The following is an 18,263-nucleotide window of genomic DNA, read 5'->3' on the forward strand; positions in this document are numbered from 1 at the left end:
GCAACTTGTAGGGAACCACTAAAAGAGTAAACAATGCATAATAATGAGTGATTGAAGAGAAAATGAAAATTTAATACCCAAAAGAAGAGGAAAAAAGACCAGAACTGATCGAGCAAAGAAAAGGCAGGTAATAAGATGGCAGATTTAACCCCAAATATGTTAATACATACATTAAATGTAAACAGACTAATGGATTGGTAGAATCAACATAGTAAAAATGTCAATACTCCCAAAAGTAATCTACACGTTTAATGCAATTCCCATCAAAATTCCAATGACATTCATTAAAGAGATCGAAAAATCTACTGTTAAATTTATATGGAAACACAAGAGGCCACGAATAGCCAAGGCAATACTCAGTCAAAAGAACTATGCAGGAGGTATCACAATACCTGACTTCAAACTATATTATAAAGCAATAACAATAAAAACAGCATGGTACTGGCACAAAAACAGACATGAAGACCAGTGAAACAGAATAGAGGACCCAGATATGAAGCCACACAACTATAACCAACTTGTCTTTGACAAAGGAGCTAAAAATATATGATGGAGAAAAAGCAGCCTCTTCAACAAAAACTCCTGGGAAAACTGGTTAGCAGTCTGCAAAAAACTGAAACTAGATCCATGTATATCACCCTATACCAATATTAACTCAAAATGGATCAAGGATCTTAATATCAGACCACAAACTCTAAAGTTGATACAGGAAAGAGTAGGAAATACACTGGAGTTAGTAGGTATCGGTGAGAACTTTCTCAAGGAAACCCCAGCAGCACAGCAACTAAGAGATAGCATAGATAAATGGGACTTCATAAAACTAAAAAGCTTCTGTTCATCAAAAGAAATGGTCTCTAAACTGAAGAGAACACCCACAGAGTGGGAGAAAATATCTGCCAGCTACACATCAAAGGACTGATAACCAGAATATATAGGGAACTTAAAAAACTAAATTCTCCCAAAACTAATGAACCAATAAAGAAATGGGCAAGTGAACTAAACAGAACTTTCTCAAAAGAAGAAATTCAAATGGCCAAAAGGCACATGAAAAAATGCTCACCATCTCTAGCAATAAAGGAAATGCAAATTAAAACCACACTAAGATTCCACCTCACCCCTGTTAGAATAGCCATCATTAACAACACCACCAACAACAGGTGTTGGCGAGGATGCCGGGGAAAAAGGAACCCTCTTACACTGTTGGTGGGAATGTAAACTAGTACAACCACTCTGGAAAAAAATTTGGAGGCTACTTAAAACGCTAAACATTGATCTACCATTTGATCCAGCAATACCACTCTTGGGGATATACCCAAAAGACTGTGACACAGGTTACTCCAGAGGCACCTGAACACCCATGTTTATTGCGGCACTATTCACAATAGCCAAGTTATGGAAACAGCCAAGATTCCCCACCACCGACGAATGGATTAAGAAAATGTGGTATCTATACACAATGGAATTTTATGCAGCCATGAAGAAGAATGAAATGTTATCATTCGCTGGTAAATGGATGGAATTGGAGAACATCATTCTGAGTGAGGTTAGCCTGGCCCAAAAGACCAAAAATCGTATGTTCTTCCTCATATGTGGACATTAGATCAAGGGCAAACACAACAATGGGATTGGACACTTTGAGCACATGATAAAAGCGAGAGCACACAAGGGAGGGGTGAGGATAGGTAAGACACCTAAAAAATTAGCTAGCATTTGTTGCCCTTAATGCAGAGAAACTAAAGCAGATACCTTAAAAGCAACTGAGGCCAATAGGAAAAGGGGACCAGGGACTAGAGAAAAGGTGAGATCAAAAAAGAATTAACCTAGACAGTAACACACACGCACAGGAAATGAATGTGAGTCAATGCCCTGTATAGCTATCCTTATCTCAACCAGCAAAAACCCTTGTTCCTTCCTATTATTGCTTATACTCTCTCTACAACAAAATTAGAGATAAGGGCAAAATAGTTTCTGCTGGGTATTGAGGGGGTGGGGGGGAGAGGGAGGGGGCGGAGTGGGTGGTAAGGGAGGGGGTGGGGGCAGGGGGGAGAAATGACCCAAGCCTTGTATGCACATATGAATAATAAAATAAATAAATAAATAAATAAATGTAAACAGACTAAATATTTTAAAAAGAATTTCGGACTGTACTTAAAAACCAACTATTTACTATACACAAAACACTAAACATAATAGAGAAAAGCAAAAAGTGTGTGTGTGTGTGTGTGTGTATACACACGTTTATACATATTATCTCTCTTTATATACATATATGATATATATGTGTGTATATATACACACACACATATATATATATAATGTCAACTAAGGAAAATTATGGTAGCTACATAGTGTAAGAAAGTATTACTGAAGATAGACAGGAACATTTTAACATTAAATAGTTCAATCCAGCAGGGAGATACAATTACAATTGGTTTGCACCCAGCACAATGACCAGACCTCAAGATATTTAATGCCAGATTGATACTGAAGAAATGAGCAAATTCACAAACACAGCGGAAGATTCTAACACACCTTTCCCAGGACTGTGGAAAATCATGTTCACACTCTGTCCGGCACAGTTAAGACACCCTCTCCCCCTCCCCCTCCCCCTCCCCCTCGCCCTCTCCCTCGCCTTCTCCCTTGCACACACTCTCTCTCTCTCTTGCTCTCTAGGCAGCACTCACAATTCACACAACTGATTTCCCAGCACTGCATGGCCAACAGTTGGAAATCACATTCTTTCCCAGTATACCCAGAGATTACCAAAACCCGGGCCATCAGACAAGTCTGGGCAAACATCAAAGGTCTGAAATCAGACTGCACACACAGAATTAATCATTGGTTAAGACAACGTCAAAATTCCCATACATGGAAATTAAGTGATACCCTTCCTACATAACCTGTGGGTCAAAGAAAAAAAAAATCACCTGAAAATTAGAAAATATTGTGGAGGAAAGCAAAAATAATCAACTTATAGGACACAGATAAAGCTACACTTAAAGGCAAATTTATAACCTTAAAGTGCATATTTCAGACAAATCATCCTAGCCTCTATCCCACCCAGCACTTCCTCTGACACTCATGCTAACTGGCCTCCTTGGCAGCTAGGATACTGACAGGAGCCCCTCCTATCCTGTCCCCCTGTGTGCTGTTCCTCAGCCCCCCATCAATGTCACTCCCAGTACAGCCCAGGGGCCCTGGCTTGAGAAGCAGGGTGCTCACAGCCCCTCCCTCCAGGTACTACCCACCCCTGACCAGCAGCCCTGATGTCCAGCACAATTCTCTGTCCCTCCCAAACCCAGAAACAGCACGGCCATGTAGGTGGCAGTAGGGGCGGCAGCCTGAGCAAAATCAGACAGCAAACCCCACCCAGACACACGCTTCCCTTTAAAACGAAGAGTGAGAAGACCCAGGTCAAAAGGGAGAGGGCCGAAGAACATTCCCAGAATCTCTTTTCAAACAATGCCCATCCCTATGGACCCAATACCCCTATGATAGCACAGCTGCCTGCCCTGTCCTCTCAGCCCCACACCCACTGAGGATCAAACCCTCATGCATGCTAGGCAGACTCTAGGCTACACCCCCCAGACCCCAATCCTACTTTTAAAGTCCACTCAGTTATTAATATCTCTGTCCATCCCACTATCTGTTTTTATTCTTTTTAGTCTCAAGTCAAATCTAATTTACCAGACACACTCTGGCTCTGAGTCACAGCTATGCCCAGCACAGGTACCAAACAGGGGCTCTCTGTGCATGCCCCTCAAGCAGCAATGGCAGCCCAGCCTCCACCCCCACGCAGCCACACCCTGCTCCTCCCCACAGGGAAGTACCAGAGAGCTACCCTCAGAGACTTCTTGAAAGCTGCTTAGGTGCTAAGCCCATGGAGCAAGGAGAGGAGCTCCCCACTTGCTACCATCCCCCTGAACATCCCAGTACTCGTAGCCCTGGCTGTCCTCCTTGCTGCCGTGAAGAATATAATATTCCAAGAGGAGCCCAATACCCTTTCCACTCAGTGCCCCTCACCAGATGGGACCAGGCAGGTCCTCCCACTATGTGGCAGCTCTCCAGAGGGGCTACCTGGCAAGAGGACAGGAGGAAGCCTGCCCCACCCTGGAACACTGTGTCCCCACCACGCCAGCCTGGCTGCCCTTCCTCCTGGGCCCAGCTGTCTTGGGCAGCAAAGAATTCCACTTGGAATGCTCAAGCTGTCATGAGCACAGCCTCCCAGGCCAGGCAGCTCCCAGCATCACTCCTCGGGGCTCATACCCTGAGCACTAATAGAAGTGCTGTGCCTCTGGCTATGACTGGCTCCAAGGGGAAAGCCCACCTAGGCAGCAGGCCTGGGAAGAGTCCCCAGAACGTGTTAAAGGAGAGAAGAGGGCAAAGGGCTCTGGCTTGCAGGCTGACTCTGACAGGCACACAGCCTTCCAGAGCCTGGATGTCCCCCTCTGCAACACAACCATCAGGAACAGCACTGACTCAACAGACAGCTTGGCGCCTCTGCCTGCCTCCCTGGTGAGAGACAGTCCTGACAACTCCTACACAGCAACAAAGACCTTCTTGGAGTGTCTCAGGGAGGGACACATGACTCTCAGGACACAGGGCCTGGGCAAGGGAGCGGCAGAAGGGATCCCGCAGCCCTCCACTGTAGCATGAAAACATCCCTAGCACAGAGCAGAAAGCTAAAGAGGCTGCTGGCTCCAGGAACAGCCCTCCTGGAGTCAGATGGCTACAAACCCCACTTGTATGCAGTGACCATTCCCCCCTTCTGCTCACCCTGTGCTGTTCATAACGTCCGCTAGAGCACCCTGCCCCTAGGTACGGACCCACCTACCACCAACGTCCTTCCATCCTCTGCCATCAGGAAGCACTGCCCAGCCTAGGGCCACCTCCCAGATGGACAGACCCCAGATGGATGGCCCCTTTGTCCTCACTGAATCTTCCACCAAGAGTCACATCAGTGCCACCTGCCCATCAGGACTGGGCCATTGGCCACGTGCCAGGGCAGGGATGCCACAGATGAGAGAGAGTGGCAGGAAGATGAGGCAGTGCTGGACTAGGGTTCTTCCTTTCCCAACATGGCTTTGGCAACTGAGGCCAATAGGAAAAGGGGAACAGGTACTAGAGAAAAGGTTAGATCAAAAAGAATTAACCTAGAAGGTAACACACACGCACAGGAAATCAATGTGAGTCAATGCCCTGTATAGCTATCCTTATCTCAACCAGCAAAACCCCTTGTTCCTTCCTATTATTGCTTATACTCTCTCTACAACAAAATTAGAAATAAGGGCAAAATAGTTTCTGCTGGGTATTGGGGGGGAGCGGGAGGGGGCGGAGTGGGTGGTAAGGGAGGGGGTGGGGGCAGGGGGGAGAAATGAACCAAGCCTTGTATGCACATATGAATAGTAAAAGAAAAATGAATAAAAAAATAAAAAAAAAACATGGCTTTGGGCAGGAAACACCAAGAGGAACCAGAACGTATTTCCCACCACAACCTCATCCCAGCATGCTGCAGGCACTGGGCAGGGGAACCAATGAGAATCACAGGGTCTCTGCCGGGGTACCCAGAATCATACTCACTCCCAGGCCCCATCACCAGGTGGTCCCCACAGGGGCTGGCACAGCCTCACACCCTTCCCAGGTGAAGAGAACTTCCAGCAGCTGGTGAAGAACATCACCAGGAAGCAAACGGAGAACCACTGTGTTAAACCTGTCCACACACTGCCTTGGGACCCTGCTTACATGGACACAGACCCCTGAGGGGCAAGGAGCTGGGCAGGCAGAGTGGAAGGAACAGGCCACACAGTTTGTGGGGGAGTAGCATCCAGAATAGCCATGTGCCATGACACCCAGGAAATACCTGGGTACTCAGCAGTATGTTTTTGTGAGTGAGCAGGCTCTCTGGTCCTAACAGCTCAGTCAGAGGCAGCCGGCTTCACCATGCAGCCCAGCACCCACTGACTGGCCAAACTCCCTTATGGCTCTCCAGCCAGTCCAGGCTCAGTGGCCAAGGTACTGTGTTTGACTCAAAGTCTGCCAGGACACATGGGGGAATATGCCATCCTTCAGCCAGGAGTAGAGTGACAAAGGTCACTATCTCAATTCACTCAACAAAAGAGTAGGCCAAGCCATCTCAAGCCCAAGGACCCAGGGCCTCTAGACATACAGGTTCTAGCCGCATTGAGATACCACCCTTCCTGAGCCAAGAGTCAGGAGAGGCAAGCCCTGGTTCTTCAGCTTCGCAGTCGTGTCACCATGAGCGGCACACACGTGAGCTTCCACGCCAGTTCTTGTGGAATAATTAATTAGCACAGCCACGACAAACGTAAAATTGGAGGCCTCCAGCGTGCCTGATAATTTATGCAAAATCTAAGGATCGCTGCGGCTGCCTTTCCCAGAGCCTAATTCAGCATTTTCTTTTTCCCTTATGAAAGCAGGACTCCAGATTTAACTGCTCTCACGCCCTTTAACGGTGTTTGCCATAGTAAAATCGAACAGCCCAGCTGCATACCAGTGAGCAATGATGGATCGTAGACCCCTGAGGTGCTGGGCAGAGCCTCCCAGGCAGCAACACCAGCCACCACACAACATACAGGATGGAAGCTGCCCCAAAGCACTTGAAGGTTCCACTCCCTCCATCTGCACAGCAATCCTTCAGAGAATGAACCCTGGCCCTTTAAGGATATGAACGGACACCAACACAGGAACCCAAGCGGCCCAAGTGCACCAGCAAGGCAATGTGAGCACCAAGTCTGAAGGCTCAGAGTCACTGAACACCTGGCATCTGGCCAAGGCCAAGTTTTAGGACCTGGCACCACTTTAGGGCTGGAGGCATGGTTCACATGATAGAATGCCTGCCTAGCGAGAGCTAAGACCCTGAGTTCAAAGCCCAGTACCAGTTGGAAAGAAGGAAGGAAGAAAGGAAGAAAGGGAGGGAGTGACAGATCTTTAGAGGACCAGGCCCGGTCAGAGAGAAGGTAGGCTTAGACAGAGGGAGGAACCCACAAGACTTTAGGAAATAAGGATCTAAAGGCTCCCATGGTAGACAGGAGGGGTTAGTGGGGACACACAGGCAGAGCGGGCAGCACACTCAGGACCTGGTGTCTACTCAATGAGCCCATACACATCCATAGATAAACTGAGTGCAAAGCCATGGCTGGAGAAGGAGCATTTGGCCAGGCTTGCCATGTCTGAGGCTGCCTGACAAGCTGTCCCGTCCCCACGGTGGCTGAGGAGGTTATTGAGAAAGTACCCACATGTACCAGGAGGGTCTGCCTGTACACTCTGAAGGAGCAAAGGGGCACCCACGGACAGAGGAGGGCCCCCAGGACCTCTGAGGGATCAAAACAAGGGCCTTGATGGGCAGGTCCTTCAAGTCCAAAAAAGAATGAAGCAAGCCAACAGGCCTGAGCACACTTGCCCATGAGGCCAGGAGAGGATGATGAATGAGCTGTCATACCACAGTATGCAGGAAGACCTCCATCCAGAGACAGAAGAGCCTACCAGGGCTCTGGGGAGGCAGCTTTTAGGTAGACCAAGGGCCGGGGGGAGGATCAGTGCCCAGAGAGCACTTTGTGTCTGAGGGATCCCTAGCCACCCATGGGGGCTGGCCCCAGGCTGGGGAGGGCAAAACAACCACACAGAAGGTAGTGAGGGGCCTGGGTACTAGGAAGGGCAGGGCAGCAGAAATCAAGAAAAGGCCAACAGAGCTCAAACAGGAGGATTCCCTGGGCACATCCTCAGAGAGCTTAGAATCTGGGAATAAGCATCCATTCCTGGGGGATGGGGTGGCACTCAGTAACACCTGGCAGGGATGAATGAACACTCGCTCCACTTCTCATCTACAAATGGTCACAGTGGTTCCTCCACACCACAGGACCAGCACAATGGACTGAGGGACAGCTCCTACCACATGCCAGTGAACACTGGGCCAAAGACAAATAACGATGGCTGGGTGGCTCATGTGAAAATTTGGGCAGCCAGCAGGTCTTCGGCCAGCCCCGTCTACACATGAGAGCACCATGAAAATTGGCCTTCCTGTCCAGTCCCATTCAGCCCTCTAGCCAGGCCTGACTCTAAACCCACTGCACTAGCAACTTCTCTGCAAAGGTTCCACTTCCCATGCAGGGGCCAGGTTTAACATGGGGCATAGAGAGAGGAGGGCTGGAGATGGCACCCATTCATGAGCCTGGGCAAGTGAAGCAGAGGGGTCCCCTTACCCCAGCTGACCTCTGGGAGGTGGTGATACCACAACCTATCTACCTACAGTGACTTTTCCTTGGCACTGGGCGACAGAAGCTTCCAAGGGGCACTGGTTTGTAATCCTGTGACTTACTGACAGCAAGCAGCTCCCCAGCCTGGGGCAAAGGGCAGCAAGTGAACAGCTGGCCTGCTTAGTGCAGGTTGGACAGCACCCTCAGAACACAACTCAGCAATGTCCAGTCTGCCACCTCAAGTGGTTCATCCACAAGACTGGGACCAGGCCATGACCTGAGATGAATTAGCCTCAGAACTGGCCTTGACCCCCTGAGGTTCCATATCCTCACATGGGAGCCAGAGCCCAATGGATGGCCATCACACTGTGACTATTAATTGCTGCAATTATGTGGGCAACAAATCAGATAGCATTTTCAAGATCCCCAAAGGTTTTATCTCCTCCGCCCAAACCCCTTCTCTAGCATCCATCCATAGGAGACAGATCAAGCAGGTCTCTGCTGCAAACCTAGTACTCATGGGCTCCCCTGACCCCTCAGGGCCCTCTCTGGGGCATCTTGAATCTCAGTCCTCCATGGCAAGGAGAAAAGGGAAGGCAGAGACAGAAGGCAAGAAGCACAATGGCAACAGTAGTGGAGGGATCCCTAGCCAAAGCCAAGGCCTGACTCCAGGGCGAAGAATCTGCCCAGCGAAGTCTCAGGAGGCCTGCAGAGGCAAGGACAGGAGGGGAGGTACCAAGTCAGGCTGGAACCTTCCTGACACTCTCAGTCCCCAGGCCTGAGCAGCACCACAGCTGCTGAACAATGCAGTTTTGAATTCAATTAAAGCGATTATCTGTTGTGCAAATAAATTGTGTACAGCATATATCCTGCAGCTCTTTACACCTCCAGGCTCATTATTCCCTAACTGTTTCCTCCTGTTTATGCGCTCTCAAATTAAATTGCTGATAATATGCGCCAAAATAAAAAATGAGCGCACCTTGTCCCAAGAAAATTGATTCTCCTTCTCCTGAACTGGCGATTGCCAGGTTTTATATACTCTGTTCCTGGTGATCATTAGTAATTCAATTTTCTTTTTATTAGCCCCCTTATCTGCTGAGCAATATAGTGGCAGGGCTGACCTCTTTCGCACGGGTAAATGTTTAAAATCTTTTCCCTGATTAATTTTGCCAGTTAAGAAAAAGAGGAGAAATGGCCCGGCTCTTAGCCATCACAATGAATAAAGCTTAATGTTGATTGTGATGGAATTTCTAATGCCAGGGAAATTGATTGAACGCGGCAATTACGCTGCAAGAGTAACTCGAGGGAGATGGGATCACTTTCTCCTGGCCATAGCCTTTTGGTTATTTAAAACAATCCAATTTGCAAGGATAATTATGTATTAGTGTTTTATCTGCCACTTGAAATGAACAGGGGAGTTTCGAAACTTGGCCCAGCATTAGCAGGTTATTGCTGCAAATTACTTGATATCTGCTTTCTTTCACATAAAGAGGAAATTAGGCAATCAATTACCAGAAAAAGGTGGCTGGAGGAATAAGAGGGGCAAGTGTGCCCTCTGCTGGTCACTGGGCCATATAGCAGAATTGAGGTTGGGACCACAAGTGGGGCTGCCCAGCAGCTGGGTTAGAGGCCCTCCTCCCACCCACCCCTACCCCTGCCCCCCCAACCCTTTCCCAGCACAGGAGCCCACTGGGCAAACAGGTTCCTCCTTGGACACCCAGATTCTGGCACAACTCCAGGAGGAGAGGAAAACTCCAGGATTCTGAGAAAAATACAGAAAGAAAAAACTTCAAGCAGTCAGATGAAGGGGCAGCCCCAGCACACTGACCCTGTCCACTGGGAAGTCCTGCCATCCAGCAGCCACAGGAGCTGCACTTTCCTGCAGGCCCAAGAGTTCACTTCAGCAGTGCGGATCCAAGACAGTCCTGGCTAGGCCCCAGGACATGCAGGCCTCAGTTCTTGGGCAAGCAGGGAGGGAAGGAAACAGTGAGCCTTGCAGGAAGGAGCTGGAGAGCCACATACCCACTTTCCAGGGCAAGCCAGGCTCCACCAAGCCCCAGCCCAGGGAAATTCTTGTGCTCACTCCTCATTCTCGTCTCTACTCTATGCCTGGAGTTTTGTGGTGGCAGTCTCAGAGGCCACCTGCCAGAGTTGTCAAAGTAGGACACAGGCTCAGCATTTCATAACTCTGAATACAGCTCCCTGCCTGCTTGAAGGATGAGACCATCCCTTGGGCCAGCATGCAAAGCCTCACATATAGGCCCTCCTGACTTGCTGTTTGCTCCAGCCTGCTGGATACTCATAGGGCCAATACTGCCACCTGATGTTTCTGAGGACGGTGACACAAGTCCCAGCTCCCTCTTCTGTCCTTCTCTGGCTTTCAAACATAACCAGAACCACCTCTTTTCCCTACTGTGGCCTATAGAAGTCTTCCTCAAGACCTACAGCAATAAGTCCCTCCCTCTACTCCACCCTCATCACCTCCCCTACTTCATCCCCTTCTCTGATCCTGGACGGCACATTAGCTACACAGCCTTACTTCTGCTTCAGAACATGGCTAGGTCACTCCCACCGCCACCCTCCACCTGCAGAGCTGAGCACTGCTCACTCTGTCCTCACTCGGACAGTCACCTCAGAGAAGCACTCTCAATGCTCACCTTCCCCTCGGCTGACTACCACACTCTCCTCCTTCCTTGTTCTCAGGATCCATTTGCCACCCAAAGGCATCTTTCTGGTCCTTCTGCAAGGTGGTTCTGTCCCCAGCATCCCCAGGATAATGCCTGGCCCCAAGTGCCCAGCACACACTTGGTAGGTGGAGGAATGGGAGGAAAGCCTTCCCAGAGCTCTTCCCTCTACAGGGCCCCATGCAGTCATTATGGCATAATGACGAGGTTATCCATTCTCCCACCCCTAGTGGAGAGAGCAACTCTAGGAATCCCCTGATCTACTATCCACAGTGCCCAACTATGCACCATTTGCAAATGGAGCTGGTGACTTCACGACCCCTCAGTGCTCCTTGCTTGGTTGATCCTTGTGGGGCTCAGCAGTACTGTGCCAGCCCTTGCCAGCAGGAGGCAGCCTTTACCGTCCCCAGCCTGCACCCCGCTCTACTCTGGGCCTAAAGAAGGAATAGGCCAGTCACAAGCACAACCATGGAGAATGCCAACAACATTCTCCACAGCTTTTCCTCCACCTTGCCTGGCGATAATACCAGCAAGGCCCTCCACTTCCACCACCCAAAGCTGGAGGCCTCCTCACCTATCACCTCACTTGGCTAGAGGGTACCTATCCACAGTCCAGCCCACCCCCTTCTCTGCACTTCTATCCAGCAGTCTCACTACAGCCCCAAGGCACCTCCTTGGCTCCCCCTGCTCCCAGTCACATAGGAAGATCCACACTGACACCAGAATGCAGCACATGTCATCCAAGCAGGATGGCCTGGCAGCCAGCTCTCTCCAGGCTGGCTTCCTCATGTTCTCATGGCCCCAGCCCCAGCTGCATATCCCTTTCAACCCTCTGCCTGTGTCCCACACTCTCTCCTATGGCCAGCCCCATGCAGGCTCTCAGCTCCACCTGGCACCACTCCTCTCAGAGCCTTCTCTAGATCACTCCTGTCAAGCCAAGGACAGTGGTCACCAACCACTAGTGCTCAGTGGTGACCACCAAGCATGTGGTCACCAACGCTAGTGCTCAGTTGGACTGCTCAAGTTCAGGCCTGCTGGTCCCCAAAGACTCTGCCCTCTCCAGCTTTCACACATCTGCTCACACCTGTCCAAGTGCTCCAAGAGGGAAAACAGGAGATGCCACAGGACTGGGTATACCAAGAACACCAAGACAAATCCTGCTCTTGACAGTGACACAGGTGAGCACCACCCCCAAGACTCCCAGACCCCTCACTGCACATCCCTGAGCATTCACCTGCCTGGGGGCAGCTCCCTCAGTGTATCCTGACATCAGCACCTCCCAGGCGAGAGCAGGCTGTCTTCAAGAGGCTATGCCCCACAGATCAAGGCCTACCCAGGCCTCCACAAGGGATTCGTGAGACCTCACACAGGTTTCCTGCTTGCAGAAGCAAGTAACTCAGAAAATGAGTGCTGCTGAGCCCCTACCCCTAGGCCAGCTTAGGATAGGAGGGGAAGCCCTGCAGCCTCAGGCTGGCTCAGAACAGAAGCCTTCAAACAAGGCAGAGACCAGAGCCCTAGGTAGCACAAGGTCTGGGTAGCCACCAACCTAGCCTCTCCCAGGAGGGATGCAATGGTTACACACTGAGGAATAGGCAGAAAAGGCTACCACACTCCTACCGAGTCAGACTTCCCCCATTTAGACTACAGGGGATAGCACCCTGGCCCCTGTACTACATCCACAGCCTAGACGCACACTGCCTCACCTAGAGCTACCTGACAGCATAAGTGAGAGGACAGCGAACATAGCTCCTAACCAGCCAAGGAGGGGTGTAGCTCACAGTCATTCCCAGCCTCTGCCCAGAGCCCCTCCCTGGCATACCTTCCTTGATGGGGAGGTGGGCCCGGCTCGGTGGCAGGTGGCATAAACGGTGTGTGGTAACCTGCATTAGGCCTTTGTTGGGGGTCTTCTTCAGAATGGGACTGTTTTTCCCCCGAAGGGTCTGTCTCCGCCTTAGGCTGAGAAAGTTCTTGTTAGCAGTGGCCACTGAGGGGCTGTTCTTCTTGTCCCCAGGAAGGCTGTGGAGACAAAACACAGGCAGCTACCAATAGGCTCACTAGGTAACTCTGACCATCCACACCTTCTCATTTGGACCCAAGTAGGTGAGGAAATGGGCCCAAAGGTAGGCCAGGGCTCCTTGCAAGGTCCTGACTTTCCCCATCCAATCAGTGTGGAACTGGCTGCTATTCTGCTCCCCTCCCCTCCACATCCAGGGGGGATGGAGCAGAGGAGAGACCCCCTAGTGTCCACCTCTCCATGACCCCCAAGCTAGATGAGCCCCTGCACAGGACTAGGGAAGAGGCAGATGGAGAAGGATAGCATCCCTGAGAAGAAGCTGCCACCAGGTCCATGTGTCTCCCCAGGCCACCTGCAAGAGGAAGCTCCACAGCTCCCTCCCCACACTTCCTTGGAATAAAGGAAACCACGAGCATGGTCAAGGCAAAGCCACCCTCCAGGAACTGTAAGGAACAGAAGACAAGGCCAAGGAAGTGAAGATACACAATCTGAGGACCAGAGTCAGAGGGAGCCGAAGACCAAGGTCAGAAAGCAGGAGGAACTTTCTGAGGGATACTCATAGCAAGGAGATACCTCATTGGATGGTTCATGCCACTGACGACACAGGCACAGCTTCTGCCAGCAAGCACAGTCACCACCCTTGCCTTTAGCTGCTGACCTGATGACACCATCTTTGAGTAGCCCACAATCGTGCAAGGGAGATCTCAGAAAGTGACATACACCCATAATGTTACACTGGAGCATAATATCAATCTACTTCCTCTTGGGGCAATGACCACCCGCCACCTCAGCACTCTTAGAAGGTGCTACAAAGCCCAAAGCTGAAAAAGCACATGAGACTAGCAGCGCACCATCCCCACCTACTCCACCTGCCCCAGTACAACTGGAGCAACCCTCAGCCTGCGCCAGGGAGTGCCCGCAAGGCCATGGGCAGAGTAGGAAAGACCAAGCACCCCTGGGCAGTGCCCAAAGCCCCAGGCCACCAGCCAGTTCAGATGTGTGGGTAGAACTCCAGGCTTGGAGCTGCCATGGGACTCACACAGCACTCCACTCCAGCTGCACACTAGGCAGACACACGGGACTACTCCCCCAGCACCTGGCCTGACACAGCACTGTATGCCCTCCAACCTCACAGGTCTAGGAAAACTGACTACCCCTAGTGACCTCCTGGTGTCTCACCAACAGGAGGAAAGGGTGAGCCTACTAGCATCACCAGGGCTCCCTGTCACAAGTGGGGACCCGAGCAAGCCCCTGAACCATTTGACCCTCACCCTATGGATTATTAAAGGACAACAGTTCCTCCAGCCTCACTCCCACTAGAAATGTAAACCATCGTCACATGCCAAATTCCCAGCTTGGGTCAACAAGCCAGTGGCACTGAATACGTCCACCATGAGCCTTCCTTTCCTCCATTTGTAGACTAGCTAAGAAGCACAAGCTAAGGAGGTGACACAACTGTCCCGAATTCCACAACTTAGAAGACATGAAGACCTTGTCAACCACTGCCCAGCCTACACACCCAGACAGGACACTGCAGCAATGGAGACAAGTACCTGGTACTGCCCCTCCTCCGGATGATTTTGGTGCGGCTCTTTACTTTGTAAGTGGAGAGTGATGGCTCCCCAAAGAGGGGTTTCAAGCTGCCAGGTTCCACTGATGATCTGTCCCCTGGCGGGGATCTAGATGGAACTGGGGAGAGCTGGGAGGCATGGTCCTTGCTGCCAGCCTCTGACTGCCAACGGAAGGAAGAAGAGGAGGAGGCAGAGGGACTGGAGGCCTTCCATTTGTACTTGCTGATGGGGGGTCCGGGCTTGGAGGATGTAGCCAGCTTCCGGGGCCTGGCCTCCGGGTCAGCTCTGGGCTGTGGTTTCTCTGTCTTTCCAGCTGTACCAAATGGGGTCCTGTTCACACTCTCTGCAGCTGTTCTGGGACTGAGGGCCCTCCGAGTGGCCCGGGGGCTCTTTGCTGAGGTGGCTACCCATTTGTAGTTGTTTTTCCCGAACTTGTTGGTTCGACAAGACACTAGCAGTGAGGCCTCCCGGGCCTGCCTAGTCCCTGAGGCTGGTCTGGACAGGGCCACCACTGAGCCTGAGAGAGCTGGCGGATCTGGGTGTCCAGCATTCGCCCTCTGGTCACTGAGGAGCTGTGCAGCACAGATGGAAGCAGAACGAGGACATGCCTTGCGGCCAGGGCCCACACCAGCGCGTGGGGGCAGAGTAGAAGGGAAGCGTGCCTTGGTAGCCATTTCACTCTCACTGACCGTCCTGCGAGGCTCTGGAGGGCTGCCACTCATGCTGGCTGCAGACTTCACTACCCGGGACTTGCCAGGCTCCTTCTGGCAGATCAGAAGGGAGTCCTCCACACTGCAATTCCCCCGGGCTCTTCCCAGCCTTGAGGGCTGCAGCTGCCCACCAGGGGGCTCACCCTCACCTTCCCTGGGTCTTTGGTCACTCCAGAGGGAGTCATCATACTCTTCCAAAGAACTCTGCTGGGTCCCTGGAGCACTGATGGAGCTGCACGTTGCTGGTGGCTTGATTTTGATGATCATGTTCTGATCTGGATTGAGCTGGACTTGTCTTTCAAGGACATACTGCTGGGGGCTGGGGTCCTGACTGCCCTTGACCCCAAGGGATGCCTGCACAGCACGGTCACCAGCTGGGTCAGAGGATCCCGGGAGATGATTCACAAGGGAGTATTTCTTGCGCCACAAAGGCCCATGGTGTGAGGAGAAGCCCCTCCGACTTGGACGAGGGTAGCGGGCACCAAAGGCCCTGCCACTGTGGTAAGTAGGTGGCTGCCACCGGGAAGTAGCAGAGGTGCCTGGGGCAGGGACATTGCCATGGTGGTTTTTGTAGTCATCAATTAGATCTGAGAAGACAGAATCAGAGACTCAATTAACCAGAAGGTATAAATAAAAACAGCAACAATACAGAGCACCCTGGAAGAGAATCAGCTGGCAAGATACCATCAGATCCTATCTTACCCTGGAGTCCCTGCTGGCTTCAAAGAGGCAGTCCTCAGTGCTTGGGAACCACTGAGAGTTCAGCTAAAACCCATAGACCTGTCAATTCCATGTACCTTTTCCCCATCAGTCCTACTCCAGTCCTATTTCTGTCTGCTTATCCCAAAAACACAGCCTTGTGGTTTATGGTTTCTATTTACTGAGCTACTGAGTCCACAGTGCTTTGAGGGCAAGTGTCACTCCATATCCAGAGACCAATCAGGCCCCATGCTGTAATGCCTGGGCAAGGCAACCACAGAGGCCTTATAGCTTGCCCACAAACAGAAAGGTTGAAAGCCTGCACCTCAGTAATCTCTACCCAGTGTAACAGATCTAATAACTCTTGGCACCTGGCGCTTGACAGCAGAAAAAAAGAACAACTGACACACAGGCTGGCAACCTGCCAGACCTGACAGCATCTCCTACAGAAAAGGATAGGCCTGACACTACCAAGGAAGCACTGATGGCTGCCCAGGAGCATGCAAGAGCACTCAGCCACCAAACAAGTAGGCAGCTCCCCCCACCCCCACCCCGTTACCAACACCCTACCATAGGTCCTGCTCCAGGGTCACAGAAGCCATGTTCACACCGGAGACGCTTCAGGATGAGTGTGAGCAAAGCCCAAGAACTGACCTAAGGCAGGAGGCAGCCCACTTGGGCTCTCCTCCATACATGCTTTCTAGATCCTTAAGTCTTCTCCTTGTGGAAATAACTTTGAAAAGTTATTTTGCTTAATGCTTAGAAAACTCAACTTGGATCTAAAAATCTTAAATGGAAAACAGGTCCGAGGAGTCGGCCTGGAATCCGTCAGGACTGTGTCTGTAATGAGAGAAGGGCACCCAGCGAGTCGGGAAGAACGCACGCCCAAGCCGGCTGGGCCGCATCGGACCGGGACCGGCCTTAGCGCGCGGGGCGAGGCGGACGCTGGGTCGCGACCGTGGAGAGGAGACGAGATTCCTGAGCTACGGCCAGACGGCTCCTTCCAAAAGGCCGGCACACTCGCTGCCGAAGCCCGACCCGGGTCTGACCTGGCCCGGCCCGAAGCCTCGCAGGCCCCAGCCTCGCCCAGCCCGTCCGACGCCCACCCAAGCCGACCGTCGGGACACAGCGAGAGGGAAGTACCGCTTCGGGGACAGCCTCAGCTAAGTGAAGGGGGGAAAAAAGGGGACGCGCGCCCCAACCGTGACCGACTCACCCTGCAGGAGGCGGATCTGCCGCCGTAGCTGCTCCTTTTCCTCCATCTCCGGAGTCCGCGACGCCCAGCCAGGCCCCCGAGACGTCATCGAGGCGCGACCGCTTCCACAGGGCGGGGCCTCAACAGCCTAGCGCAGGGACGGAGACCTATCCTGGCCCGGCATCCGCGGGTTGCAGGACTCGCCGTCACCTTGGCAACGCCGGATGGCGCACGCGCAGAGCGAGCAGCGGGGGACGTCATCAGAGAGCGCCGGGAAGTGGAGGTCCCGCGGTAGAGGATCTAGCCGCACGGCTCCTCTGCACCTGCTCCGCGTGAAATCGCGCGCTGGTGGCTCCACCCGGTAGACCCGGTGGAGATAAGCCGGTTAACAGTTGTTCTGGACAAGGAAGCCCTGTTGACGCCCTTGCCGCTGCGACCGGAAGAGAACATTCGGAGACGTTTTCATGTCTTCACAGGCTTCTGAAGACAAGACTTTGGTTTGAGGATTGAAACAGGTGTGAACACTTGTGTGCGGCTGTTGGTAGCCTAAAGGGTAATATCACGGGGAAACCGTAGAGGAAGGTTTCTCAAAAAGTTCTGAAGCACAAACCCGGCGCCAGCCATGCTTGTAATCCTAGCTACTCAGGAGGCAGAGGGGAGGATCGCGGTTCGAAGCCAACCCCAGGCAAATTGTTCGCGAGACCCTATCTCGGAAAAAAATCTTCACAATAAAGCGTTTTGGTGTAGTGGCTCAAGGTGTAGGTCCTGAGTTCAAACCCCAGTACCGCAAAAAAGGAAAAAAAGTTCAAAGTACAATTGCATATGATCCAGCAATTCCACTTATGGGTGGACACCCAAAAGAATGAAAACACCTGTTCAAACGTGTTTGTACACCATGTTCATGGTAGCATTATTCACAGTAGAAAAATGGAGGCAACACAAGTGTCCAAAGAAATGGATGAGCAAAATGTGTTGCATAGATAGGAGATATACAGCCTTATCTTTGATGTAGTTGATCCCCTCCAGGATCAATCCAGGGTCTTGCAGGCTAGGCAAATGCTCTGTGACTGAGCTATGTCCCCTCTCCACAGCCCACTATTCAACCTTAAAAAGGAATGATGTTCTGATGTGTACTATAATGTGATGAACTTAGAAAACCTTATGCTAGCCAGGCACT

At 51.6% G+C, this 18,263-nt stretch overlaps 1 protein-coding gene across 2 annotated transcripts in view; it reads right to left on the minus strand.

Moving 5' to 3' along the window:
• Zc3h3 (zinc finger CCCH-type containing 3) overlaps positions 1–17,187 on the minus strand; it is an 80,904-nt gene extending 63,717 nt beyond the window's left edge. For both annotated transcript variants that reach the window (XM_074069350.1, XM_020170370.2), the window contains exons 1-3: positions 17,108–17,187; positions 14,465–15,779; positions 12,717–12,913 (exon numbers count right to left, since the gene is read on the minus strand). In XM_074069350.1, the coding sequence (XP_073925451.1) occupies positions 12,717–12,913; positions 14,465–15,779; positions 17,108–17,153 (1,558 nt within the window). In that variant the 5' untranslated portion in view covers positions 17,154–17,187. The remainder of the gene's footprint in view (positions 1–12,716; positions 12,914–14,464; positions 15,780–17,107) is intronic.
• Between the last annotated feature and the right edge of the window lie 1,076 nt (positions 17,188–18,263).

The sequence above is a fragment of the Castor canadensis genome, chromosome 3 (assembly GCF_047511655.1).
Source record: "Castor canadensis chromosome 3, mCasCan1.hap1v2, whole genome shotgun sequence".
Taxonomy (NCBI): Eukaryota; Metazoa; Chordata; class Mammalia; order Rodentia; family Castoridae; genus Castor; species Castor canadensis.